General features: G+C 45.2%; 2 protein-coding genes across 5 annotated transcripts in view; one reads left to right on the top strand and one right to left on the bottom strand.

Annotated features, from left to right (window-relative positions):
• EIF2AK3 (eukaryotic translation initiation factor 2 alpha kinase 3) overlaps window positions 1-4,185 on the bottom strand; it is a 72,070-nt gene extending 67,885 nt beyond the window's left edge. For 3 of the 4 annotated variants that reach the window (XM_077816013.1, XM_077816012.1, XM_077816011.1), the window contains exon 1: window positions 3,882-4,185. In XM_077816013.1, coding sequence (XP_077672139.1) covers window positions 3,882-4,144 — 263 coding nt within the window. In that variant the 5' untranslated portion in view covers window positions 4,145-4,185. The remainder of the gene's footprint in view (window positions 1-3,881) is intronic. The other variant, XM_077816014.1, reaches the window with a different exon arrangement.
• Window positions 4,186-18,019: 13,834 nt separating this feature from the next.
• Window positions 18,020-27,353, top strand: part of RPIA (ribose 5-phosphate isomerase A) — a 32,886-nt gene continuing 23,552 nt past the window's right edge. Inside the window, exons 1-2 of the mRNA XM_077816015.1 lie at window positions 18,020-18,247; window positions 26,242-26,302. Coding sequence (XP_077672141.1) covers window positions 18,059-18,247; window positions 26,242-26,302 — 250 coding nt within the window. The 5' untranslated portion in view covers window positions 18,020-18,058. The remainder of the gene's footprint in view (window positions 18,248-26,241; window positions 26,303-27,353) is intronic.

A 27,353-nucleotide genomic window follows, 5' to 3' on the forward strand; every position in this document is an offset into this window, starting at 1 on the left:
TACTTCCTTCCAAACCACGATTATTTTGTTTGAACAGACCATAGTCACAAGACCAGCTCAGCCTTATCCAAGTCTTACAGCTAGCTACATTTAGACCTGGAATCAAAGGATTAGCTACAGGAGAAGTGAATGTTAGTCTAGTACGGGGTAATCAATAGACGTACCATGGGCCAAATCCAGACCGCCAGACGCTTTTGAATGGACAGCAAAAATCTTTTTATTTTTTATTATTGTCATTGTTGTTATTTTTTCTGAAATCTGGACTTTGACTAAGAAATATGGACCTTGACAAAAATAACTGATTACCCCTCGTAGTCTTTGGGGGATTGTTTCACTTTGAACTAAAATGCTGCCTTGTAAATTATTTGAGATACTTCTGAACCAAATCTTTAGCTTGCTATCAAACAGTATTCCTGGGACTTCACAAGTTTTAAATTCATGACCAGTAGAAATTTGCTGGAATGTTTTCCTAGTTCTGATATCAAGATTAGTTTTAAATTTACCATTTCAAATATTTTATATATTATACAATCTTACTATATTTTGCCCACCCTTTGGTGGTTGTCAGGTTAAAGTGACACTATTAACTTAACATCTAATCAGTTTTTGAAAAGGTTTGAGGTACTACCCATCTGCCCTAAGAACCCATCATTTTTTTATAGTTTCGGAATCACATTTTCGTATTTTAAAAATATTTTTCTCTCCTTTTTCTGTGTGAAAGACCCAGAGTAAACTGACTATTCGCAGGAAACAGTGAAACTGATTATAAATAAAGTGCTGACAACTTCATAAAGTAAACTAAAAAAAATGAAAGTTTTCCTCTAACCTTTCTAGTAATCTTAGTGTTACCGATAGCATTAGGTTAAAACATTGACACGAGATTTTTAAATCGGCAGTGTCCTTTTCGAAAGGACACTAGTTGCTTTTCTCAAGAGGATTTATAAACCGGGTAGATTACTTAGTTTTTCAGAGTTTCTCTGAAAATTTTTCTTTAGTCACACCTATAATTGGTATTACATCAGATTGTCACAGCATACTATGCCAAATTCTTAAAGCAATATTCACACTTAAAAGTAGAACATGCTCAGTGAAAAGCAGAATTGTTAACGAATAAGATGACTATATTTAGCCATCTCTCTTCACAAGTCTTGTGTTGACTGAAGACGCTTCAAATAAAACTGCTACTCAGTTACATGAGCACACTTGAGAGGATGTGGGTATCCTGCATGCATCACTTGATTCAGACATCTGATCAAGTTTGTTAAATGAATGGAGGATCCACTGTGCCTGCATTCTCCCTTTAGTTTGTATTTTAGTTAAGTCTGAGACCTTTTGAAATAAATGTGTTCTAGAAACACCAAACCCTATCACTTGCAACATCAGCAGCACAAAGTGACATGTCAATACCACCTTCCATCTGCTTGATACAGTAGAGTACCCTAAAAAACAGCTAAGAACTGCACTTATGAGAAATATTATACAAGTACATTTGAAATTTAATAAACTATGTCAAAGTTTGTCATAATGTTAAACTCTTTCCATCCAGCTGTTTGTAATAATCCTTTTGGAATTACTAATTTTCTGTCCTTCATTCACAGATACTTAAGTGCTCCTAGCATTGATTTCTCCTTTTAAATTAATACAGAAAAATCCACAGATAGATTTTTCACACAGATGAAAAAGCTAGTCAAATCTGGAGCCTAACACCTCTAGCAGTATCTATTTATGGACAGAGTGCACTACGTCTACTACCATGCTTTCAGATAACCCCATTACAACTCTATTCCACTAGCAAAATATGTAGGACCTCACCTGCCCAGTAACAGAAACTGAATTAAGGTTCTGACTACAACACAAGATAGACCCATGCAAGGGGACATGTAACCAGGACAAGGAACAACTGCATTGTCACTGGGTCCACAGCAGTTGTATCTGCAGTATAGACAAGCTTCAATGTTTTTGTTTAAGGAAACTCAAAACAAAAACAACCCATCTCTACACTGAACAGTCAGGTCAGCCCAACACTTGAGAATTAGCATCCCTTCTACTGCTCTTTAAACAAATCAATCAAGCCATATTTGGAACTACTAAGAGTATCTTCTCAAGCACAATATATAAAAGATACTGCAAGCTGACTTTAGAATACAAAGTCAGCAAATAGCAAAGTGCTCCTCCAATTTTATAACCTATGCACCTAAACATCTATGTATAACAACATTTTTCAGCCCTTGTGTCATTGAACTTTACAATTTAATAACCCTCCGAATATTTACTGTATCTTGGGAGGATAGGAAAAACCCCTCACAAGCTACAATATAGAATGCTCATTGTATTGATTTACTAGTTATTGCAACACCAATTTATTTTAACAACTAAAATAAGTTAGCCTGAGTTCAGCTACCCTCGGCAGTGCCATAGTCTACTGCTCAAGAGCAACTGAACAAGTGTGAATCCAGATAAGAGTCTGCATCTTTCAGGTACAGGCAACTAACACAAAGAATTAACATTTATGGTAATTCCTCACTCCTACTACAGCTACATAGCAATTCTACCAGTCATCCAGTAATAGCCTATTCTAGTGCACTAATCAGAGAATGGCTGTCTTTAGTCTTTGGCTTCAAATTATTAGGTTGAATATTTTATACAGACAGATAACCCAAGATTACTTCTAGTAGTTCAATGTAAAATGTATTTTGCAAATTTTAAATTGAAGAACAGAAGGCTGCTTTTTCCCCTAGCCAGAATGAGAAGCGCAGCAAGCCAGGTTATAATTTTTAATGAGCCAACGCACAAAAGAATGACTCTTCACTGTTTAAGAGGGAGGAAAATCTTAAACTGGCACAGGATGTGGGTTAACCAGACAGTTACTTGTAGAAACTGAATTATTCTAGAGTCTATGAACTCAAGGCTTCAAATCTCTCACTTCAAAACAAAGTCTGGAAATGTACTTTGCTTCATTAGAAAAAAAAAGTGATACTTGATCATATTCTTCCCCTTTAGCTCCTGCAATGACATAATTCCTGATCTTTCTTCAGCCAGATCAGAGATGTACTGGAGACTGCTCAGTGTTACTTTTGTATTTTAATCACCTCTTTATTAGAATCATCTGTTCACCAATGATTTTTATCCAAGTTTGCCCCAATAAGTTGCAGAATGGGGGGAAACAAACCAATGGAAAAGGTAGTCTGTTTTTCATCGTTTTCTCTGTTCTAGTGCACACCAATGTGTATATTATTACACATGAAAGGAAAAGACAAATTAAGCTTTAATTAGAATCCTTTTCTTCTCCAATGTAGAACAGGATGACAGAAAGGTGCATAATACACTTTAACAACCTCTTATATGCAGGTGTTTGGGAGAGGACATAGGATAAATAAAAAGACTTAGTAAACTACAGATCCAGGAGCCCAGACACTTTAAACAAGGCACAGGGTGGAACCGCTTCCCAATAATAAACTAAGGAAGGAGCCAGACCCACGGCTATCACTTTCCCACCCGCAATGACAAGCCAGAGCAGACAAACAACGGGGACTACTCCTACCATGTAATGAAAACAAGGCCAGGGCAACAACAAACACCCTTCACCCCGACAGGGCGTACGGGGAGAGAACACTAAACCTACTTGTGGGTTCTACCCAGAAACTTCCCCACCGCACCTCCTCCTAGTCCCCCTTCCTCCCTGCACCCCCAGCCCCCCCATCCTGCCTGCAACCCCCCCTTCCTGCACCGTCCCACCTAGCCCCCTTGCCCATCACATTCACCTCCCTTGCGCGCTCATCTCCCTCCTCTCGTCCCTTCCCCGGCAACCCACTGGCAGAGTCCCCGCACTTCGCCATCCCCCATGCAGCCCCCTCGGTGCCCCTGCCCCGCCACCCGCTCACCTGCCGCCGGGCCGGGTCTCCTCCTCTTCCTCCTCCTCCTCGGGCTCCTGCTCCCCGGGCCCCGCAGCCGCCACCCCGGCCTCATCGTCCTCCACGATCCCGTCGGGCCCAGCGGGGAGAGCGGCGGGGGCCGCGGCTGCCCCGAGCCCGAACCCGACCTCGCCTCCACGGGCATCGCCGCGAGCCGGCTCGGGGGCCGCCGCCCCCAGCAGCACCAGCACCGCCAGGGCAGCCAGAGCGCTCCGGCACCGCGGCGCCCGCATGGAGCGGCCCCCTCAGCCCGGCCCCGCCGCGCCGGCCGCTAGGACATGAACACTCGCTCCCGCCACCAGGAGAACTGAGCACCGCCACGCCGCAACCAACCCTGCTCAGCCCGCCCCCTCCCGCCTGCCCGCGGCCACGTACCGGCGTCCTGCGCACAACCGCCCTTGCTGCTTCCCCACCCTCCGCTTCCGAGGGAGGAAACCCATTTGACAGACTTGGTGTCATTCGAACCAGTACCTTTTTCTGATTGGTCTATCTGGCTCGACCGGGCGGGCACAGTGACGATATTTGTCAACACACCTGCTGACCAATGAGATGTGTACGCAGTCTCGCATACTAAATCAGACTGGCCAATGGAAAGAAGTCACTTCCTTTCCTTCTCTGTGATTCGGTACTCCGCCTTCAAAGCTGTTCCTGATTGGATAATTTGGAGACGACAGCTGCAGCGCGACGATTGGGGTCGGCTATCTCCGCCTCTTCCTGATTGGGCAACTCTAGTGTTTCATACGTGGCCGATTTTGAGTGTCGAAAGGGGCAGTCTCAATGGAGCCATCTGGGGCAAGCCAAGAGGATGAGAAAATAGGGGGGGTGTTTTAAAGGGACCGCGGCGGAATGGACTCGCCCGCTCTCAGGGGCCGGGGGAGCTGCAGAGACACAGTCAGGGCGGGGGCTTGAGCTATGCGAGGGCTACGTGACCCAGGATCTCCTGATTCTGACAGGAGGGGCCCTAAAGGATCCTGGGATATGGGTGACACCTAGGCCGGGAGCCAGGTATATGGTCTAGAGAGGGGGAGCTGCTGCTTCTGTTCTCCCTGCTTCTTGACACCACCCCTGGGGATGGTCCGGGACATGGAGAGGCGGCAAATTCAGAACGGAGACAGGGAATTACTGTTTTCACCCAGCATGTGATTAGGCTGTGGAACTCACTGCCACAGGAAACTGTGGAGGCCAAGAACTTAGGAAGATTCAAAAAGGGATTGGGTGTTTATCTAGATAAGAAGAAGATCTAGATTTATCATAATTAATAATGTTTGTACTTCATGGTCCCAGAGACACAGACAAGGTTTTCATCTCGGGGCCAAAAGACCAAAAACATCAAGACACTTGATCACAGCCTTTGATAGACCAAGGGACTACTTACACTTGATCTCAGCTCCAAGGAGCCGAAAAGCGCTAAAATAATGTCGTGGATGGGATCTTAAACTTCATGCTTTGCAGCTTCGACCAATCTCTGATTATTAGATGGTAGGATGAGCATTCTGTGGTGGGCAGATTACCCTACCTCTGCCTGCTCTAGCGTTTTTACACCTTCCTTCTTCTGGTCGCTGTCAGAGACATGATACTTGCCTACGTGGCCCTCAGATCTGATCCAGTATATTGAATTCGTATGTTCAACAGTGAGGGACCACAACACATGGCACCATGACCCCTCAGCCTGATACAAGGTATTGCTGTGACGGCACTGGCCATGGCCATGACATTGAGACGTAGCATCAGTGCAGGATTTCATGGCACTTTGACAGCACAAGGCATCACCTTGACTGTGTGGGGCATTGCTGTGGCACTGACATATAGCGCCAGAGCAGGGCATTGCAGCACTCCCACAAGAGCATCAGTTTGATGGATGCTGGCCTTACAATGCTCTGTGTGGAAGAAGTCTTTATTTCTTACCTGTCTGTACTGTGCCATACACATTTGATATTATATACAAATAGTTAAAATGGTGTATAAGAGCTATTATTATAATTATTTATTTATGTGGCTGAGATATGTTGTGAAGTTTAGTTTTTGTCAACATGTTGCACCCTGGCGTGATGCTTTTTAGTGTAGCGATGTGTAGCATGATGTCATTCAGTTGTTTCCACAGCATGCATCCGATGAAGTGAGCTGTAGCTCACGAAAGCTTATGCTCAAATAAATTGGTTAGTCTCTAAGGTGCCACAAGTACGCCTTTTCTTTTTGCGACTACAGACTAACATGGCTGCTACTCTGAAACCTGTCACACTGTGATGGCTGTTGAATGTATTGTTGTAGTGGAATGATATTTAGCTGCACTGTCAGCACATTACCTCTTGACATGATGATTAGACAGATTTTCATGGTATGATGTCATTGCATTGCTTTGCGGCATGATGGCATTCAGACATCTCAAAGCTATCTGAAAACTCTTAGACACATCAGCACTGCATTGTAACTTGGCATACTGATATTTAGGCCTTGTCTACACTACCGAGTTTTCTCGACAAAACAGCAGAGGTGTACACATTACAATGCTACTTTTGCCAACAAAACTCTCCTGTTTTGTTAACAAAATAAAACCACCTCGATGAGCTGCATAGAGCTTTTTGCACAAAGTTTTATCGACAAAGTGTCAGTGTAGACACTGCACTTGGTTTTGTCACTGTAAATGGCCTCCAGGAGGTTTGCCATAATGCCCATCCTGACCGCTCTGGTCAGCAGTTCCAACTCTGCTGCCCTGCAGCCAGGTAAACAAGCATCTGCCCATCCCCTTTAAAGGCCTGGGAATTTTTCAATTCCACTTCCTGTTTGCTCAGCATGGAGAGCTCACATTGCACCTTGATCATGGTGGCTCCACACGGCAAACGCTCTCCCCCTTGTACCACTGTGGAGCCGTTGGATTTGCTGAGTATATGGCAAGAGGAGGCTGTTCAGTCCCAGCTGTGCTCCAGCCACAGGAACTTTGATACCTATGGGCAGATTTCTCTTGGCTTGTGTGAAAAGAGCTACGAACGGGACACGGTGCAGTGCCAAGCGAAGATACAGGCAATGAGGCAGGCATACCAGAAGGCAAGGGAGGCAAACCATCACTTCAGTGCTACACCGAAGACCTGCTGCTTCTACAAAGAGCTGGATGCTATCTTTGGTGGCGATCCCACCTTTGCCGCCAAGAGACCCATGGATACTTCTGCGGAGCTGGAGGTGGCAGAAAGTTGACCGAAGCCCGAGGATGAAGTCGTGGACAAAGAGGCGGAATTGGAGGATGTTGTGGAGCCCACGGCAGGGTCGCCAGGTAGGGTGGCAAGTCAGGAACACTTCTCCACTCCAGAGGTGTCTAGCTAGTCCGAGCAGTACATCTCCAGTGAGCAAGAAGCAGGAGAGGAGACCCCCCGGTAAGTGATCTTTTTGAGTTGATGCTGCTTGGTTATATGGCATTCAGCTTTCTTTTGCTTTGTGTACTGTAGAAGTGGGTGAAGGGACAGAAATGTGAAAGACTAGCTGTGTCTGAGTGTGCTACAAATACCCCTGTGCAGGTAAGCAGCGCAGCGGAACAGTGTGTTGATGCACACCAAGATTTCGTGGGAATCCTCCAGAGAGATCTCTAGGAAACTTTCTTGGACGTACTTGCCAATCCTCTGCCAAAGGTTCCTTGGCAGAGCTGCTTTGTTCTTCCCCCATTGAATGAAACTTTCTCATGCCACTCGGAAATCACTTGTGCAGGGACCAAAGCACTTACAGGCAAGTAGCATATGGACCAGGTCTGAAGTCACACGTGTGTAGTAGATGCACCCTTACATCCTTGCTTACCCTCAGTAGTGAGATACCTGATTCAGTGATCCACACCTGTGGAAAATGATGGCAGAATATGGAGAATTTGGCAGAATGTGTCCCTAGTCGCCTGCACCGATACCCGTGAATTATCACCATCCCTCTTTACTCCAGGTGTTACCAGATTTGCCTGTTACTTTGGGGTACGTTCACTTATTAGGAAAAAGAAAAGGAGTACTTGTGGCACCTTAGAGACTAACCAATTTATTTGAGCATGAGCTTTCTAAGGTGCCACAAGTACTCCTTTTCTTTTTGCGAATACAGACTAACACGGCTGTTACTCTGAAACCTCACTTATTAGGGTTACTCTTCTGGGGGTGGAGATTCTGTAATTCTATCAATGTACTGCGTGTGTCACTTGTGTTCTCATACAGAGCTCTACTTCTCCTTTCTGCATGCCCCTCCCAGTGGAGCTATCTTGCAGGACCTAGGTTCCCCAGGGGTGGGTTCCTCCAGCCCCAGAGTCAGATGAACACATGCACACGTTAACAGAGCATGTCTGAGAGGACTGGGTCAATCAGCACTCCCAAGCTGACCCCTTATATGTCCCTGGACTCAGCAGGCTGGGTCGAGCAACACTTTCAAGCTATCACCCTCAGATGCCACGGGCACCGCACCGGAATAGAGTACACCTGAGCAGCTGGGTCGAGCAGCGCTTTCGAGTTGTCATCTTCCTATGCTACAAGGTCAGCACAGATCTGTCCCCACTTTCATGTTACAATTGTTCTGGTAGTAACCCACTTGATGAGAAAACCCTACATGATTTTTGGGCGCTGCAGGGATCTTTACCTTAGGTAAGAGGAGCGTTACTGCAGAGCGAATGGGGAAGCCAAAAACACAAAAGAGAGAGAGCGAGAAAGGGAGGGAAGCAACCGGCGTAACCATAAAAGTTATTTATTGCTAGGTAATAACCATACAACAAGGAAAGCCAAACAAACAAAACAGTTACAATATTAAATGACAGGTTTCAGAGTAACAGCCATGTTAGTCTGTATTCGCAAAAAGAAAAGGAGTACTTGTGGCACCTTAGAGACTAACCAATTTATTTGAGCATAAGCTTTTGTGAGCTACATCGGATGCATACTGTGGAAAGTATAGAAGATCTTTTTATACACACAAAGCATGAAAAAATGGGTGTTTACCACTACAAAAGGTTTTCTCTCCCCCCACCCCACTCTCCTGTTGGTAATAGCTTATCTAAAGTGATCACTCTCCTTACAATGAGTATGAATCAAGGTGGGCCATTTCCAGCACAAATCCAGGGTTTAACAAGAACGTCTGAGGAGGGGGGGAGGGGGTGGGAAAAAACAAGGGGAAATAGGTTACCTTGCATTATGACTTAGCCACTCCCAGTCTCTATTCAAGCCTAAGTTAATTGTATCCAATTTGCAAATGAATTCCAATTCAACAGTCTCTCGCTGGAGTCTGGTTTTGAAGTTTTTTTGTTGTAATATTGCAACTTTCATGTCTGTAATCGCATGACCAGAGAGATTGAAGTGTTCTCCGACTGGTTTATGAATGTTATCATTCTTGACATCTGATTTGTGTCCATTTATTCTTTTACGTAGAGACTGTCCGGTTTGGCCAATGTACATGGCAGAGGGGCATTGCTGGCACATGATGGCATATATCACATTGGTGGATGTGCAGGTGAACGAGCCTCTGATAGTGTGGCTGATGTGATTAGGCCCTGTGATGGTGTCTCCTGAATAGATATGTGGGTACAGTTGGCAACGGGCTTTGTTGCAAGGATAGGTTCCTGGGTGAGTGGTTCTGTTGTGTGGTATGTGGTTGCTGGTGAGTATTTGCTTCAGGTTGGGAGGCTGTCTGTAGGCAAGGACTGGCCCGTCTCCCAAGATTTGAGAGTGTTGGGTCATCCTTCAGGATAGGTTGTAGATCCTTGATAATGCGTTGGAGGGGTTTTAGTTGGGGGCTGAAGGTGACGGCTAGTGGCGTTCTGTTATTTTCTTTGTTAGGCCTGTCCTGTAGTAGGTGACTTCTGGGAACTCTTCTGGCTCTATCAATCTGTTTCTTCACTTCCGCAGGTGGGTATTGTAGTTGTAAGAATGCTTGATAGAGATCTTGTAGGTGTTTGTCTCTGTCTGAGGGGTTGGAGCAAATGCGGTTGTATCGCAGAGCTTAGCTGTAGACGATGGATCGTGTGGTGTGGTCAGGGTGAAAGCTGGAGGCATGTAGGTAGGAATAGCGGTCAGTAGGTTTCCGGTATACGGTGGTGTTTATGTGACCATCGTTTATTAGCACTGTAGTGTCCAGGAAGTGGATCTCTTGTGTGGACTGGACCAGGCTGAGGTTGATGGTGGGATGGAAATTACTTCCCTGCTTTTCTGGTCCCAGAGTTCAGTGCGGTTCTTGCCTTGGAATCTCTGTTCTCCACTCTGTATGCTAATGGAGATGCCCTGTCCCATCTTCGATGCAAATGAGGCTAGGGGAGTTGCCTTAATCCTATCACCCTTGTCCCAAGGGGTTTAGGTGTGTCTCCCACTGCCTTTTCATTGCTTTTTGTAAGTCTTTCTTCTGATTCGTTTTGGTTCAAGCAGAGGCTGTGGGGTGGGAGGGAATGGGTGTCCTTCGTGAGTCAGACAGGCTGGATACTGTGCCCTGGTTCCCCAAGAACCAGGTAACAAAGGCCTTAGACATAGGGTAAGATGACATTTACACACACTGGTGCAGCACAGCCTTGTAGCATGAAAATATTTAGACACAACAGTGAGCACAAGGTATTAAATAGAACACGATGCTAACGGGCAATGCTATGAACTGCCATGTCCAAAGTTAACTCTGTTACACTTAAAAATTAGTACTGTCCCAGAGAAAATATAGTGCTTTCCCACCTGAATTCCAGTAACATATCTCTTGCCAGTTTGAAATAACATTCCAGGGTGTTTATAGCTACTAGTAACCAGAACAAGTAATAAATATCAGATTATAACTGAACTTCAAATCATTTTACTTGTTCTCAAGAGTCGGTTCTGGTTCATAAAAAACTTTTATTATACCTAGAATATGGCATTGTGCAATTTAAAATTGATTGATTTCCTTTTCTGGGAGGTTAATTCAATAGGTGATGTGGCAATGATATATGCAAGTCCTTAAAACAAACACCTATATTATGTACAGGAATGTATGTTACACAATATAAAAAAAAATTGTGTCAGGAAAACAAAACTTCCTTCTGTGTGATGGGAACTGCATTCAGTCCTGATAGTATTTATTAATTTTGATCCAGTATAGTATCAACTTAATATCTGACCAGTCATTTATCTGGAAACTATAACCTGCAATTGGAGGAAGCTGTAGTCAGTCTAAAAGGTATTTTTCATCTAAATACCATCTTCTTAGGGTACGTGCAACCAGGATGTGCATGTGACCAGGCATGTGGCCAGGATTCATCACCGAATTTGGTCCACTGGTTGGAAAGTATGGTGATGTTTCAGGACTATATTTAGGTAGATATTTCTATAACTAATAGGGCTGGGCAGTGAAAGAAATAATGTGCCATCTTGTGGCCTGTCCATGTTGCAACAAGTGAAAAATACATTAATGTACCTTGAGACTCTCACTCCAAGGGTGATGTAAATTAATACTGTTCAGAGTGATGATAATTAGCAGAGTGCTTTCCATCCAGAAGAATTCAAACATAATCTAGGGACTACACAGATAAGAATCACTTTACCCACAACCACCACTGAGAGCCTGTTATGTGCAGAGTGAAATGCAGCGACTTTTCAAACAGTACAAAGGATCAGAACACAGTATAACAGAGACAAAAGCTAAAGAAAGTTGTATCCAGCTGATATATTTCTGAACCTGAGATTGCAGGGTAAAATTTTAAGTAGGCAGAATGAAATGACCTACACGGGCATATGGCAACACCACCAAGATTAAAGGGATACTAACAGTTTGAAAAGTAGTCAATTTTAAAAAAAAATAGAAGTATTTTCAGATAGTAAGCCTGCCCTTGAATCTCCCTTGTGTAGATCTCTCCTCATTTGTGTAGAAATACAGTCACATTAGTTTGTTTTTTTTTTAAATGTTTTTCTCATCCCTGTTGTCATGTGAAAGATCAATATGATTGATCATTAATTTGACCTGCTAGGTTGTGTGAAAACCACAAATTGCCTGGTCTTTGCTAGGATTTTACTTTGCATTATTTATCACATGAAAGCTAACTCAAGAGAATACACCTTTTTTTCTTAGGAACACCAGGCCAAAGAGGGGAAGCAATGCTAGGACTACCTAGGGACACAGTGAAACTGACTATACACAAAGTTACATGCGTGAGGTAAGCATGAGGAACAAACAGAAAAATAATTCTTTTAGTTAAAGGAATCACAGGTGTCACTTGAAATGCCACTCAGAAATAAAAATATTCAGACACAGAAGTGTGATTTTTCAGTTGACAGGGTCCCTTTATACACACTACTCTTGCAAAGTGGTGAGTGGTCAAGAACTTCATTTGAATCTCTTCTAAGCTCTTTGGGGGCAGGGACTACCTTAATGTTGTGTTGTACAACACCTAGCAAAATGGGGATCTGGTACATGACTGGGGCTCCTTCGTACGCCTATAATACAATCCAAATAAATAAGTAGTATACAGAACAGTCCTGATAAACTGAACCTTAGGCCTAGTCTACACTTAAAAGTTACACTGATATAACTATTTTGTTCAGGGGTGCGATTTTCATACCAAAATGATTACACCAATAAAAGCCCTAGTGGGGATGCAGTTATACCAGTATAAAGGTGATTCATACCAGTATAATTGTTCCCCTTCCCATATGGGAATAGTTCTACACATGCAAGCACCTTTATACCAATATATGTCTTCACTTGGGTGGGGTGGGGAGGGGGTTGCACTGCTTTGATTATATCAGTGTAGCTAAAGTGGTATAACTTCCTAATGTTGACAAGTCCTTACTTAACCAGCATTGGGCCATGCCCCTTTGGCTTGTAATTTGTCTCTTGAACTGGGGCTCCCTCTCTTCACTGTGCCCTGGGTTGCCCCATCCTGGAACACATCTGTCGGTATCTTCTGCTGAAGGGCCCCTGTACCCTTTCCAACCCCATCACACACATCTGTAGGCTTGGCTTGGGGAATGAGCACAGCTTGACTAGTGGAGTCAACCAGCCTTGGGGAAGCCCTCTGGCAGTTTCTGTAATATGGAGAGTAGGCTTTGGAGCTGGTGCTCCTGGATAGAGAAAACCTACATGCAGACTTCAAAGCCTGCATCCGAATCCCTGTACCATACTGATGCCGAGCCATTCCTGGCTACAGGTCATACGGTTTGGGCTTCTCAGGTCTTTCTTAAGGCACTTTCCCTAGTGAAAATGGTCGAGCGTTACCACATTGTCTCAAGAAGTTCTGTTCAAATGTAATAGGCTTAGATACCTCCCGTTTTGTTAAAGCAGCAGAAAGCAGGGTTGGTGCTGGGTGAGTCATTTTCTGAGTGTCAGCCAAGCACATGATCTTACAAAAGGAACTTCAGCCATTTTCAAATAGAGATGGGTATGGCTGGAACTCAAGGGGGGGGAAAAGTTCAAAAACAGCAAGCCTTCCTCTGTGATTGTGTCGTGCATTGGTTTGGGCCCAGTCCCGTACAATGTATAATTTGTACATTGGTATAAACGAATCTAACCAGAGCTAAACAAATACAATTAAGCTATATCTGTACAGTAGCTTTTCTTTCACAACACCACCACATTTATGCATCCATGCCTAACTTGCTGCATTACGATATTGGTATTACTGCATTGTGGTGTCTGGATAGCTACCCCATAATGCCTCTGCAAGGGGTAGAGTTGGGATGCTCGTACAACATGTGGGTCCAGGCGCTCTGAGATGCCCTACCGCACAAACAGCTCGGAGGAAGGAGTGCCACTTAGATGGTTACACAAACATGGTCAAACAGGTCTGTCCACACTGAAAAATAAAGTGCACCTACTAATCACAGAAGGATAAACCATGTCCCAGCTTAACTGCTAGCAGGAGTGACACATGGATACTAACTGAGTATAATATTGCCAACCCTAAGATCAAAAATCATGCATCTGACCTCCAGCAATCCTGAGACTGGTTTAAAAATCATGAGATTAAAAAAAAAACCCACAATACAAGTGACATAAGAACATAAAACTGACATAATGGATCAGACCAATGGTCCCTCTAGCCCAGTGTCCTGTCTCTGATGGTGGCCAGTGCCAGGTGCTTCAGAGGCAATAAACAGGACAGTTCTGAGTGATCCACCCTCTGTCGCAGCTTCCAGCAGTTGGAGGTTTACGAACACCCAGAGCACGGGGTTGTCCCCCTGACCATTTTAGCTAATAGTCATTGATTAACTTATGCTCTGTGAACTTATCTAATTCTTTTTTTGAACCCAGTTATACTTTTGGCCTTCACAACCCTATGGCAATTAGTTTCACAGGCTGACTGTACGTAGTGTAAAAAAAAAGTACTTCTTTTTATTTATTTTAAACCTGCTGCCTATTAACATTGGTTTCTTTTTATTTGCCTTCTGGGTTTTGAACCTTTGGGATTCATATTTTTAAGCTCTTCTCTGCAACCACACTAGAAACTTGCTTTTTTTTAAAAAAAAAAAAAAAGAGAGCTGAGAGTCTAGTGTAACAAAATGATCCCAGGAGCTGGGGCTTTAAGGAAAGCACTCAACAGCATGAGACTTGTGATAAATTCAAGTGAACGGACAACCCTGTGAGTCTTAGAGATTATCTACACTTGAAACACTGCAGTTGTACCACTGTAGTGCTTCAGTATAGCCACTGCCTATATTGGCAGGTGGGATTCTCCTGTTGGTGTAGTTAATCCACCTCCCTGAGAGGTGGTAGCTAGGTTGATGGAAGAAGTCTTCTGTTGACCTAGCGCTGTCTAGGCTGGGGGTGAGGTCGGCTTAACTATGTCACTCAGAGGGTGTGGATTTTTCACACCCCTGGGCAATGTAGCTGGGTCATCCTAACTTTTTAGTGTAAACCAAGCCGTAACTATGTTCTCTGGTGAGGTTACAAACTCAGGCCTTTGTCTACCTTGGGAATTTGCCCTGATCCCAGCAGTCAATGGCCAGCCATCGATGGAGTCGCACTAGTTCAAGCCCTAAGCATATACAAGGAAAGCTGCAATTTGCATAGGAGATGCTCTCTCCTGCTTGAAAACAGGGTAACACCACAGTCCTGGCTTTCCTTGTCTACACTTGAGCCTGATCTACACTAAAAAAATTAGGTTGACCTAGCTACGTCCCTCAGTAGTGTAAAAAATCCACACCCGGGAACGATGTACTTAGGCTGAACTAACCTCAGGTGCAGACAGCACTAGGTCAGGGAAGAATTCTGTCACCCTAGCAACCACCTCTTGAGGTGGCTTAACTTCAGCAATGGGCATCAACACAGGTAGCGTCTACACTGAACTGCTCTAGTGACGCAACTGCAGCACTACAGCTTATGCTGCTGTCGCTTTTCAAGCGTAGCTTTGCACTGGTGAAGCTACATCACAAACTATTTGCTTATCATAAATACAGATAGTTTAGGAAAGATTATATCGGTCAGCATCCACTCAAATCCAACCTATCCTGCACTTCAGTGAAGATGTTGATTGAAAAGGCTGGCAGATGTCCTTTCTCTGTAGCTGTAGTATTTGTGTTCCTTCAGCACAATACACATTGAGACATTCTTGAAGCCAGACCCTTCAATGACTGATGCAGGGATAAAAATCAGGCCCCAGTATTTTGTATTTTGCTTCAGTTTTCTATCACCATCAAGACCACAGTTCAGCACAGCACTTAAGGACACGCTTAACCGCAAGTCCCATTGAAGTCATTGGGATTGAAGCACCTGCTTATAACTAAGCCTGTGTTTAAAGAGCTTTCCTGAATCGGTGCTGACACTCCAGAACTGAAGGCATGCTGCTGTTGTCTCAGGGAGCAGTCACACCTGTTATGGATAGCAGCAGCCCAAACACCAAGCTCACTAAATCAAACATGGAAGAAAATGATTTTTGGTAGCTGGCTTTTTCTGATAGAAATTGCATTCCATGTGTGGATTTGCACTATAAAATAGACTATTCTGCAGACAGCGCACAATTCACTAAAAAAGGTCTCTTGCAGCTAGTAGAAAAGTCCAGCCTTTTTCACATACTGACTCCTTAATAGCAAGTCACTGACAGCTTGCATAAAGGAAGGCTGGCTTGGATCAACCAAGTTTGATTTCTGGACAAAAGAGGCTCTGCTGGAAGAATGCCCCATTGTTTGAAGACCGGCGCTCCAGCATTGCCCGGTGAGCCATGACAAAGGGGATTATTTCGAGTCCCTAAAAATCACAGCAGCACTGTGGAGAGTTCTCACCACAAGCTCCGAGGTACGTCAAGAAGCACTGAGGCTCATCAGTGAAGTATAGAAAGTTAAAAAAGCAACAGAGGCTTTTTCGTTATCAGAACCAAAGTGAATGGATGTTCTCTAGTCACTTGTGGGCTGAATTTTTCAAAAGTGCTGCTGAGCACCAGCAGCTCCCATTAACTTCAGTAGGATTTGTAGGTGCTCAGCACCTCTGAGAACCAGGCCACTTTTATTTAAATGCCTAAATATGGATTTAGAAGCCTAATTTTAAGCACCCAAGACTGAAAATTTTGGTCTATGAAATTTTGTCCTTAAATATCAATGACCGCCTCCCCTCTAGTTTCCTGGATTCTTGGCCAGGATTTAGGAAAAACAACAACAACAAAAAAGATTCCCTCCTCCCGCGCACCTTCACTGCCTGAAAACCCATATTAGACTTTATAGCGAACCCCCTGCATCCTAGGACAGGGCTGTACAACTTTGGTCAACCATGTGTGGATACAAGTCCCAACACGTTCAGAAAAGCTTATAGTCACCTGCCTCACTACTGCATCTCAGTGTTTTGATATAAGGATCTCCCACTAAGCTGGGACACAGCACCCCGTCTTGGTGTCTAGACCCTATCTGCACTGGAAAAGCAGCAACATGTTAAAACTTCCATCTCGCAAGGTTGTATTGCCAAAATGGTTGGAGCATATAAATTTATTTAAAACAGTTTTTAAAACATTGGTAGACTAAATGGTGATCAAACTAGGGAGTGACCTAGGCTAAAATTGTTCAACAGTTCCTAAGGGATTCAGATGCCTAAACAATATCAACTTTCAATATGATTTAGGTGTTTAAATCACTAAGGCACTCTTGAAAATGCTACCCCTAGTCTCAAGTATTTTTAACGTAGATTTAACAAAGTTATGTCATGTTCCCACTGGCAGGAGGAGATCTGAGACTTTTGGATAACTGGCTGTTCAGATAAAAAGAACTAACTAATTAACGAAAGCCTGGTCTACACTTAAGAAATCGGATCAACCTAGCTACATCACTTAGGGCTGTGAAACATTTTGCAGCCTGAGCTCTGTAATTAGGTCGCCTAACCCTCAGTGTAGATGCAGCAAAGTCCAGGGAAGAAGTCTTCTGTGAACCCAAGGCACTGCCTCTTGGAGAGGTGGATTAAAACTACACAGATGGAAAACCCCCTCACAGGGATGGAGGAAGCATGGACGCTGCAGACCACTACAGCAGCTGAAGTGGAGCCATGGCCTAACATAGGGCTGCAGGGGGCCCACTGTGGTTCCAGGGAACTAGGATTTTTCAGATAAAGGGAACTGAGGGTAAACTGGAGTCTGTTAGTCTCTAAGGTGCCACAAGTCCTCCTTTTCTTTTTGCGGATACAGACGAACAGGGCTGCTCCTCTGAAACCTGGAGTTACAGGGTTTCACACAGCAGTCCAGGGTACAGGGAAAGGAATGTACCCAGCAGCAGCGCGGAGGGGAAGGAGAAGGCGGCAGAGTGTAGCCACGCGAACTCGTGCACGGCCTTGACACCCTTATTCCTTCCTCGCAGCACCGGGGCTCCCCGACAGCACAAGGGACAAGTGCCACAGGCGCTGTGCCGCTCGCCAGGGGGCAGGGTCCCCGGGCCGCTCGTCCCATCCACCCCTGGGGCACGGCTTCAGCCCCGAGGTTCGCCTTGCGGGGGGGAGCTCCCCTCCCAGGACTGGCCCTCCCCAGCAGCCGCCCAACCCCGCGCGCACGGAGCCAGCCGCTCCCCGGCCAGCCCGCTTGGGGCAGGCGGGCTGCATGGTGGGAGCTGTAGTTCCCCCCGCTCCCCAGCCCTTGCACCCCCCCAGCCGGCGGCACTACAACTCCCAGCCGCCGCCGGGCCGGGCCGGGCCGGGCCGGGCCAGCCCCCGCCCGCCTTCCCCGGCTTCCCGCGCGCGCGCGTGGGGCAGCCCCGGCGGCCCAGGGGGCGGAGGAGGCGGGCGGGGTCGCTATGCGGCGCGGGAGGCGGCTGGCCGGGGCGCTGCTGGGTGCGCTGCCCCCAGGCGGAGCGAGGGCGAGGGCGAGCCGGGCCCTTCCGCACGTGCCGTTGCCAGCGCGCAGGCCGCTCGGCAGCCGCAGCGACATGTCGGAGGAGGCGAAGAGGGTGGCCGCCTGGGCAGCTGTCGATAACCACGTGAAGGTGAGCGGGGGACCCTCGAAAGACCCCCCCCCCGCCACGTCTCTGCAAAGGGCGGCCCCCGGGGTTTGCAGCAGCTTCCATTCGTCTGGGCGGGCTGCATCAGACCCCCCCCCCCCCCGAGAGTTGTAAAAGTGGCCTCTTCCTCCCACCCCCAAGCAATATGTTTTGCATCGTGCCTGTCCAAGTGAATATGCCAGTAATCATGCACTTTAACACGTGCCTGTGTGCAAAGAGGCTGGGGATTTTGCTGCCCTGGGGTTCTGCCCTTGCAGCTTCCAAGCTTTTGGGGGGGGGGGGGGAGATGGCATAGTTTGACCCAGCTCTGGCCACGCGCCTGTTGCACTTGTGCTTGCAGGGTTGCCGCCAAGCCTCACTGTCCGTGAAGGAGTCTTTTTTCCCCTTGCTTTTTAAGGGTATTAACAAAACCCTATCTAATATCTCGGGACCCACATGACTGCAGCTACACTGCATACAACAAAAACCCCTTTCAGTTTTGTGCCTTTTATGAGGGACAGTTTTCCATTCCTTGCTTGGTACAAGTTGTCTGTTGCACAGGGCACAGCGTATGCCTACTGCTCTCTATCAATGACGATTTTGGTTGATCTCTTTTTCAGTGAGCCATGCTAATATTTTTCATTTTCATAGCAGATTTCAAAATAAACTAAACTAACTGCCATACGAGTTGGGGCCAGATAACAAACTTCCAGTACTCTGATGGCCCTTGCTGAGCTGGATTGGCATTTCTAAGCTGGTCATTGCGCTACTATCTGAGCACGACACAGACTTTAATGACCAACAGTGCTGTGAATTAGTAAAGTATTATCCACATTCTACCGATAGGGAAATCGAGGCAGAGCAGTTAAGTGACCCATTGAAAATCACATAGGATCTCTAGATCTGTTTTTGGTACAAGCCTGTCCGGAACACACTGAGCCTCAATCAGTTTGAAAACAAAATCCTCCAGCTAATCAGAACTGCGGAGCGAAGGTCTATGCTGTCATAGAGTTGAGACTTCCGTGTACTAAGCATGCTTTTTATTCTGGTAAAATAGAACACTTAACTGTTGTCCTTTTAAAGTGAGAAAGGAATACAGTTAAGAATGTAAAAACAATGATTTGTTCTGTGTCCAGGAAAGCTCTCAAGGCTTTTCTGGCTTCCCTTGTAGCTGGTTAAAATACACGGTCTGACTTAGCTCGCAAAGTAAGACAGGTTGTGGCCTTGTTTAATTTTGTAGTAGTTGCTTCTTAAGTCTTTTGTAAACAGTAGTAAATAAACTGGTAGGATTCATTGCATGGGTGTTAGATGGTTTTGGCTATCGGGGAAAATCCCCTCTGTTCTTCCTTTCACTGATCTTTTCACATCCGAAGCAGAGAGCTCAGCATTTTAAGGGGTAGTGGTATTTTTGGACATTGCAGCTGCCAGTGTAGTTGTCACTGTTAATTAGTCTCCCAGCACTAAGCAACACACTTCCTCATTCCTATTATTATTTATTCATATTACAGTAGTGCCTAGAGGCCGGGCCCCCTGAGACAGGAGCCCAGTTGTGCTAAGCACTGAATGTACACCTAGTGAAAGATGATCCTTGCCCTGCAGAACTTATAGTCATCATACGCCCTGATCCTACAGACACACACATGCTTAGCTTTGATTACTACTCATGCTAATAAAATCAAGCATGTGTATTTTGCAGGATCAGGGCCTTAGATTTGTCAGCTCTTTGTGGCAGAGATCTTATTTTTGTTTAGTGTTTGTACAGCAGTCGCACAACAGGGTCCTGATCCATAACTGGGACATGGTCTATGCTTAAAAATTAGATCAACATACCTGCCTCATTCAGGGCTGTGAAAAATGTCATGTCCTGAGTGCCATGGTTAGGCTGACCTAGTCCCTGGTGCAGACATGGCCAGGCTGACAGAAGAATTCTTCCATCAACCTAGCTATTGCCTCTCAGACAAGTAGATTAACTACATTGATGGAAAAACCCTTTCTGCCAATGTAGAAGTATCTACTCTATAGCGGCGTAGCTGCAGCATAAAGGGCCATCTTCCTCCAAGACACTACCAGCTTCCTCCAGAACTCCACAACATTAACAATCTCTCCAGAACACCACACTTGACATCATGGATATCGCCTCCCTGTACACCAACATCCCTCACCGTGATGGCATCGCTGCCTGCCTTGATACCTACAAGATGAAGTGCAGCACTTGGAAAGCCACCCAAAACACTCTATACATGACACTAAATATATCCATTTCATCCTTACCCTCCACAACTTCACATTTAAGAACAAAAGAAGGGCCATACTGGGTCAGGCTAATGGTCCATCTGTTGGATCATATTAAAGAAGTTCTATATTAAAATCACAAATGAGTTTGATTCCCCATAGTTTAAATTCCAGGGTATTACTAATTAAGAGGTCTCTTGGTTTTTGGTACTGTTTCTCTCCCTCTGTGTGTGAAACTTGCAAGCTGCTAATTGTGTTAGTACATTCTAAGACAGTGTCTGTTCTCAAAGCAATTCACAGAGAGAGAGACTCAAAGCAATACTCTAACAACAGAAACAGCACCCAGAGACTCCCCGCCCTTTTGTTGTATTAACAATTGTGATTAAAATAGAGATAGAGGATGTATGTGGATGGATGCTTGGTGTGGATAATAACTGAATGATCAGGGAGGTGCCAGCCTAAGAATCCAGTGTCCATCGGCTGAAGAAGGCGTCAAGTGGAAATAACCAGAGGACGCCCGGAGGGCAGACTGGAATCCACCCAACAGCCTCAAGAATGGGAGAACCAAAGAACAAGATAACATCTAGCAGCACGGAGCCGTCAGGAATGTGCTATCTGCTGATTGATTTAGCAACAGCATGATGAAGCAATTCCCATAGACTGGCATAGGAAGAAATTCCTATAAAAATAGACTCTAAAAAGTGAGGACTTTGGGGTCTGATTCTGCAAACCAACTTCCAGGAGCATCAGATTAGCGTCTGACAAGGCCCGGCTCCCTCCTCATGTCCAGGCCACCTGGCCAGTGGCTTGGCATGAGCTGGTAACTATGATAACAACCTTGCAGAACCTGTGTGTGTGTGTTTGTATGAATGAATGTGGGAATAAATATGAGATTGAATGGAATGTTACAGCTATAACTAACTGCTTACTATGATTCTTTCTGTATTCACAATAAATGTGGTATCTTGCCTTTTTCCCTTTAATAAGATCCCGGTTTTTATTTTATTGGTATAACACATCTAGCCCATGGCTTTTGACAGTGGTGGGTGCCATGTGCTTCAGAAGGAATGAACTGAACAGGGCAATTATCAAGTGATCCATCCCCTGTTGTCCAGTCCCAGCTTCTGGCAGACAGAGATTTAGGGACACGCAGAGCATGGGTTGCATGTGTGACCTCTTGGCTAATAGCCACTGTTGAACCTGTCCTCCATGAACTTACCTAATTCACTTTGAACTCAGTTATACTTGTGGCTTCCACAACATCCTCTGGCAACAAGTTCTACAGGTTGTGTGTTGTGTGAAGAAGTACATCCTTATGTTTGTTTTAAACCTGCTGTCTACTAATTTCACTGGGTAACCTCTCATTCTTGTGTTATGTGAAAGGTAAAATAACACTTCCCCATTCACTGTCTCCACCCCATTCACGATTTGATAGACCTCTATTAATCAGTCTCCCCTTAGTAGTTCCAGTCTTTTTATCCTCTCCTTATATGGAAATAGTTCCATACCCCTCATCATTTTCATCCTCTGGATGGATGACCTAAACTTCTTTATAGATTTTCACCACAACTTCAACAACCACCACCCATCCATCTGACTGTCTCTAGAACACTCCCACACCAAGATCAACTCCAAGGACACCACAATTCGATTAAAAAGTGGAACCCTGCAATTTACTATATACAAAAACCCTACAATCACCACATTATCTGCACAGTTCCATCAACCACCCCAGACACATCAGAAAAAACTGTTATCTACAGTCAAGCACTCAGATACTGCAGAATTTGCTCCGAAGAGGAAGTCCTGGATATACATCTAAACACACTTAAGGCTGCCTTCACTAAACAAGGAAAGTCCACCAGAGAAGTACATTTCATCTTTGAAGTGGCCACCGAAATAACCCGGGAGAACCTGCTTCAGTACAGGAAAAAAAACCCTGCTGACCATGCTCTCCAGTTGGAATCCAGTGGTAGGTGACATAGGGGATCTCATCAAACATTTACAAACCGTGTTTGATGGGGACCACACTCTGAAAGAAATCATTCACAAACCCCCTCTTCTGGCCTTCAAACAACTCCTCAGTTTCACTAAGCACATCATCAGAAGCAAGTTCCCCACAGACCAAGACACAGCAACTCAAAGTAGCACCAGACCCTGCCAAAACACCCTACTGTCTGCTAACCCTCAGTTGCCAATTGCATTTGAAGTGGTCTAATTCAGCATATGTGAACCCTTATGCTTAATGATCTATTCTATCTTATATTTAGCGGAGACATTCTGATTACCTTCTCCAGACCTGAAGAAGAGCTCTGTAAAGCTTGAAAGTTGTCCCTTCCACCAATAGAAGTTGGTCCAGTAAAAGATGTTACTCTCCCTCGTCTCTCTCTCATGTCCTAGAACCAACAGGGCTACAACAACATTGCAAACAAACAGAGAAGACAGACAAAGGATGGAAGATAAAGTATTATCCCTGTTTTACAGTTGGTGAAGTGAGACAAAAAAAGCTTTAATAAATCTCTTTGGGATTTGTACGCTTTATTTCCGCACATTCCCCCCCTTGTTTCAGACCTTTGTTGGAGAATGGGATCCTTTGTGATTTCCCAGTTTTTCCTTTCTTAGGTCTTGTCTAGACTAGGGGCTTGTCTACACTTGAAACACTACAGTTGTGCCGCTGTACTGCTTCAGTGTAGACACTACCTACACCGACACAAGGGGTTCTCCGAGCAGTGTAGATAATCCGCCTCCCCAAGAGGCAATCGGTAGGTCGATGGAAGAACACCAGGTGGTAGGTTGGTATAGCTGCGTCTCTCAGTGGTGTGGATTTTTCACACCCCTCAGAGACATAGCTACACCAGTGTAAGTTCCTAGTGTAGGCCAGCCCTAGGATTTGGAAGATGTTAGTTAGCACACGCTAACAAGCTCGTGTAGACAGAGCAGTGTGCCTTAACACCATGTTCAAATCTGACAGTTTAATGTTAAAGGCACACTGCCTTGTTTACACTAAGCAGTTAACATGTTAGTCTAGGACTTGGAAGGTGCTAGCTCTGTCTTCACTATTAGCACTCTACCCTACCCTTACTTGTTGTTTACCTTATCTGCCTACGTCATAGTAAAAACTACCAGTGCCTTGGCTCCACTGTGGTTTTACAGCAGTGCAGCTAATGCACATTAGTTATCCTGCTTTGAAAGCACACCTTCTGGGGGGGGCAGTGAAGACGTTTCCCTAGTCTAGACAAGAGCATGTATGTTTTGTCTTACCTAGATTGTTGTAGGCAGGCTGGAGCTCCCTGTCTGTCTCCTCCTTCTCCTGTTCTTGACCTTGATCTTCCCTGGGAGCAGTGAAGCTTCATTGTGTCTTGGCCTTACACGACCCACCCCCCAGCGGGAAGAACTTAGGAGAATGAGTCTCTTCCATTTTTATGGCGTCGCTGGCAACCCTGGGATCATAGAGATGTGATTCCTCTTCAGGAGGAGTCATGGCAGACAATCTCTGGTGGGTTTGTGGGGGTAGGCTGGGATAATGTGGGAGCTCCCAAACTTGGGCCAGATTTAAAGAGTTAAACTTTTTGTCAATGTCACTTAAGGGGCAAGTTAAGTCCTTAACCCTTCTGGGGGATTGATCTGCTTTACCCTTTTCCTTCTCAATCAAGCTTACACTGCAACAATGCTCCCACTCACCAAAGCAAGCTAGCTCCATCCAGAGCTGTTCAACTCCAGTCAAAGCATCAGCCACAGGAGGCTGCTTGATGTGTAATTCAGTGATTTTGTCTACACTTGACAAAGTCTACACTTGTCTAAGGCTTGTCTACACTTGAAACGCTACAGCAGCACAGTTGCAGCTGCACTGCTCTAGTGATTCAGTGTAGATACTCGTTACGGTGATGGGAGGGGTTCTCCCATTTCTTGTTAATCCGCCTCCTGAGACACGGTAGGTAGGTCGACGGAAGAATTCTGCACTGAGGGTTAGGTTTAGGTTGGCTTAGCTATGGCTCTTATGGGTGTGGATTTTTCATACCTCTGAGCAACATAGCTGAGTTGATCTGACTTTTTAGTGTAGACCAGGGCTAAGAAACATTAAACTGCTCATTAGGTAATATGTAAGGGCCAAGTAGTGACACCTTGTGGATGAACTTATTTGGGGAATGTGGCTAAATGCAGTAGAACCTCAGAGTTACAAATACCAGAGTTATGAACTGATCAGTCATCCACACACTTCATTTGAAATTGGAAATACACAATCAGGCAGCAGCAGAAACCCCCCCCCTCCCCCCCCCAAAAAAGCAAGTACAATACAGTACTGTGTTAAATGTAAACTACTAAAAAGTAAAGGGAAAGCAGCATTTTTCTTCTGCATAGTAAAGTTTCAAAGCTGTATTAAGTCAATGTTCAGTTGTAAGCTTTTGAAAGAACCACCATAACATTTTGTTCAGAGTTACGAACAGCCTCCGTTCCCGAGGTGTTCGTAACTCTTAGCGTCTATTATAGTAAAATCTTGAGCTCACGTTTTGTGATTCTTTTCCCGGTACTAGCACAGTTCCGCAAGTGAACTGAAGCTTTTTACTCTGGCTGAGGAAGTTGCTCCTATATGAACAGCACAGAAGTATGCATGGGATGCAGTTCGATCCCATCAACACTTAGATACCCAGGTGATAGGTAAATATAAGAAGTGGATCCACAGTGCAGAGAATGCCATTGTAACATGCTAGTGCCTATCCACTCCACCTCCCAGTGTGTCTAAATGTATCATACAGTAATGTGTAGATGAGACTGAATGGTCTTAAACATGCTCCTGAACCAGGCTACCATCCTGGAAAACCTGGGGCTATGCAGTTAAAACTCCTCTATGCTGAAAGACTAAATTCCTGTTTTAAATGCATCAGGGGGCTATTGTGGAGCAGGACTTGGACTCAGTTACACCATGTGTCTACAGAGCAGACAGGATCTGACTTCTGAGTGTGAGGGACGGGGTGGCCTGGTACTCTGCTTCAGGGTATATGCTCTTGCATTTCTTGCTTTGGGCAGCAGTACTGTATATGAGCGATATTGTTCCCAGCAACAGTATTTCACTGTGTGGTTTCCTTGAAACACAACATCAAATGGTTTCAACTTCCTCCCCTGCTGTGGCAACCTCTGAAGGCTGCAACTGTCGTGCAGAGTAATAGGCAGGCAGAGAAGGTGCACTGTTAGTTGGTTTCTCTGGTGTGGGTGGGGGAGAAGAGGCACATCTGCTGGAGGTAAAGAACTGCTCTACACCAGAACCAGGGTTTGTAAACAGAGAGGCTAGTTTAAAGGAAGGGGCTGCATCAAAAATCCAGGGTTAAAAGGAAACACAGTAGGAGCGAGCCTTTATCCCAAGCCTCAGGAAGGTTTTCAATGCTGGTATTGTGGGAAGTGTTTCCCCGGCATTCTTAACCCCTCTGTAATCTACATTATTATATCCCTTCATCCAAAGGACTACCATGTTTTTGGAGCTGACCTTTCTCTACTCCTTTGAAGGATTAGTCAGGCTCCTGTATGCTCCAAATGGATCTGTCCTTCTAGTTTTTCCTAGACATTTGTCCCGTTTGCTCTTGCGAGTTTGTCGCCCGAGCCTTGCCACAAGAGCAAATTGGACAAATGCCCAGTTTTGGCAAAAAAGTCGGGACATCTGGGACAGAGTTTATAAAGGGGATTGTCTGAGCCAAAATGGGACATATCTTCACCCAGTATTGGAGCCCTCCATAATGTGCTATGAAAACATGCTTCTCTCTTTTTCTGGTTTGCAGAATAACCAAGTCCTTGGAATTGGAAGCGGCTCTACAATTGTCCCTGCTGTCCATCGACTAGGTATGGTAATAACGTTGGTTCCATCCGAAGGAAAATCCTCTGTTCCAGCAGCCCCAGCTAATTGGAACGCTAGTGTGGAGAAGTGAAATGTAATTCCTGCCTGCCTGCCTGCCTGCTGGATAAACAGCTGACTTGCAGTTAAAAACCTTGGGTGTGTTGATTGGTCAGCACATTCGATCTGAGGCAGAAAGTAAAGCCTGTACTCATGCCTCAGTTTCATTGTAAAGGTCGTCACCAAGAATTAATGAGTTTGTTGGTCTGCAGCTTTTATTAGAGTTGAGCTCTGCTCTGCTCTGCTCTTGCCAGACAGTCCAGTCTCCTGAATTGTGCTCAGGTTGGAGCTAAAGGTCTAATTCCAGCTCTGCCACTGACCCACAGTGTGGCTTAGGTTAAGGGACTGCCCCATTCTTCAGCAGTTGACTCATTTGTAAAATCGGGGTAATGTTACTCACTCAGCTCTCAGATGTCGGGAAGGGTAATGTTTGAATGGTGCTTTGAAGATGTGGCATTAAATCCTGCTGTAATTAATATGTCCTGCAACTCTACTGGGTGAAAGTCAGGGCAGAGTTTGTCCCATAAAGTGCTGTGTGTAGGCGAACTATTATTGTAATGTGACCCTTTAGCAAGTGGGCACAAGACTAATTATATACCTGTGTCTTGCCAAGGTGCAGTGTGTGGTACCAGCAGTGTTTTATGGGTTAACAAAGGGCAGGAGGCCAGGGCTCATTTTCAGCCTTAGGTCAGATATGCTCATCAAGCGCCCTAGAATCTTTTTGAGTCAGTCAGCTCGGGTCTGCCCCTTGTTTTTGAAGGGAGGGACTCGCAACACGCTTAATTCTAGAATGCAATTAGTCTTGGCAACAAAAAGTGGACAATCAGCTATCTCTTATTGGCCTCCCATATAAAACAGAACAGCTCCCTTTGGGGAGCTGGGACTGCTGGACAAGCTCTGTTTGTGGGGGTTTTTTTTTGTTAGCTCAGCAGCATAAGGTCCCATCTGTTCCAAATGAGAGTTTGGGATGTTCCGCCCATCAGGACTCTGAATACTCCT

The sequence above is a fragment of the Eretmochelys imbricata genome, chromosome 4, assembly GCF_965152235.1.
Source record: "Eretmochelys imbricata isolate rEreImb1 chromosome 4, rEreImb1.hap1, whole genome shotgun sequence".
NCBI lineage: Eukaryota > Metazoa > Chordata > Testudines > Cheloniidae > Eretmochelys > Eretmochelys imbricata.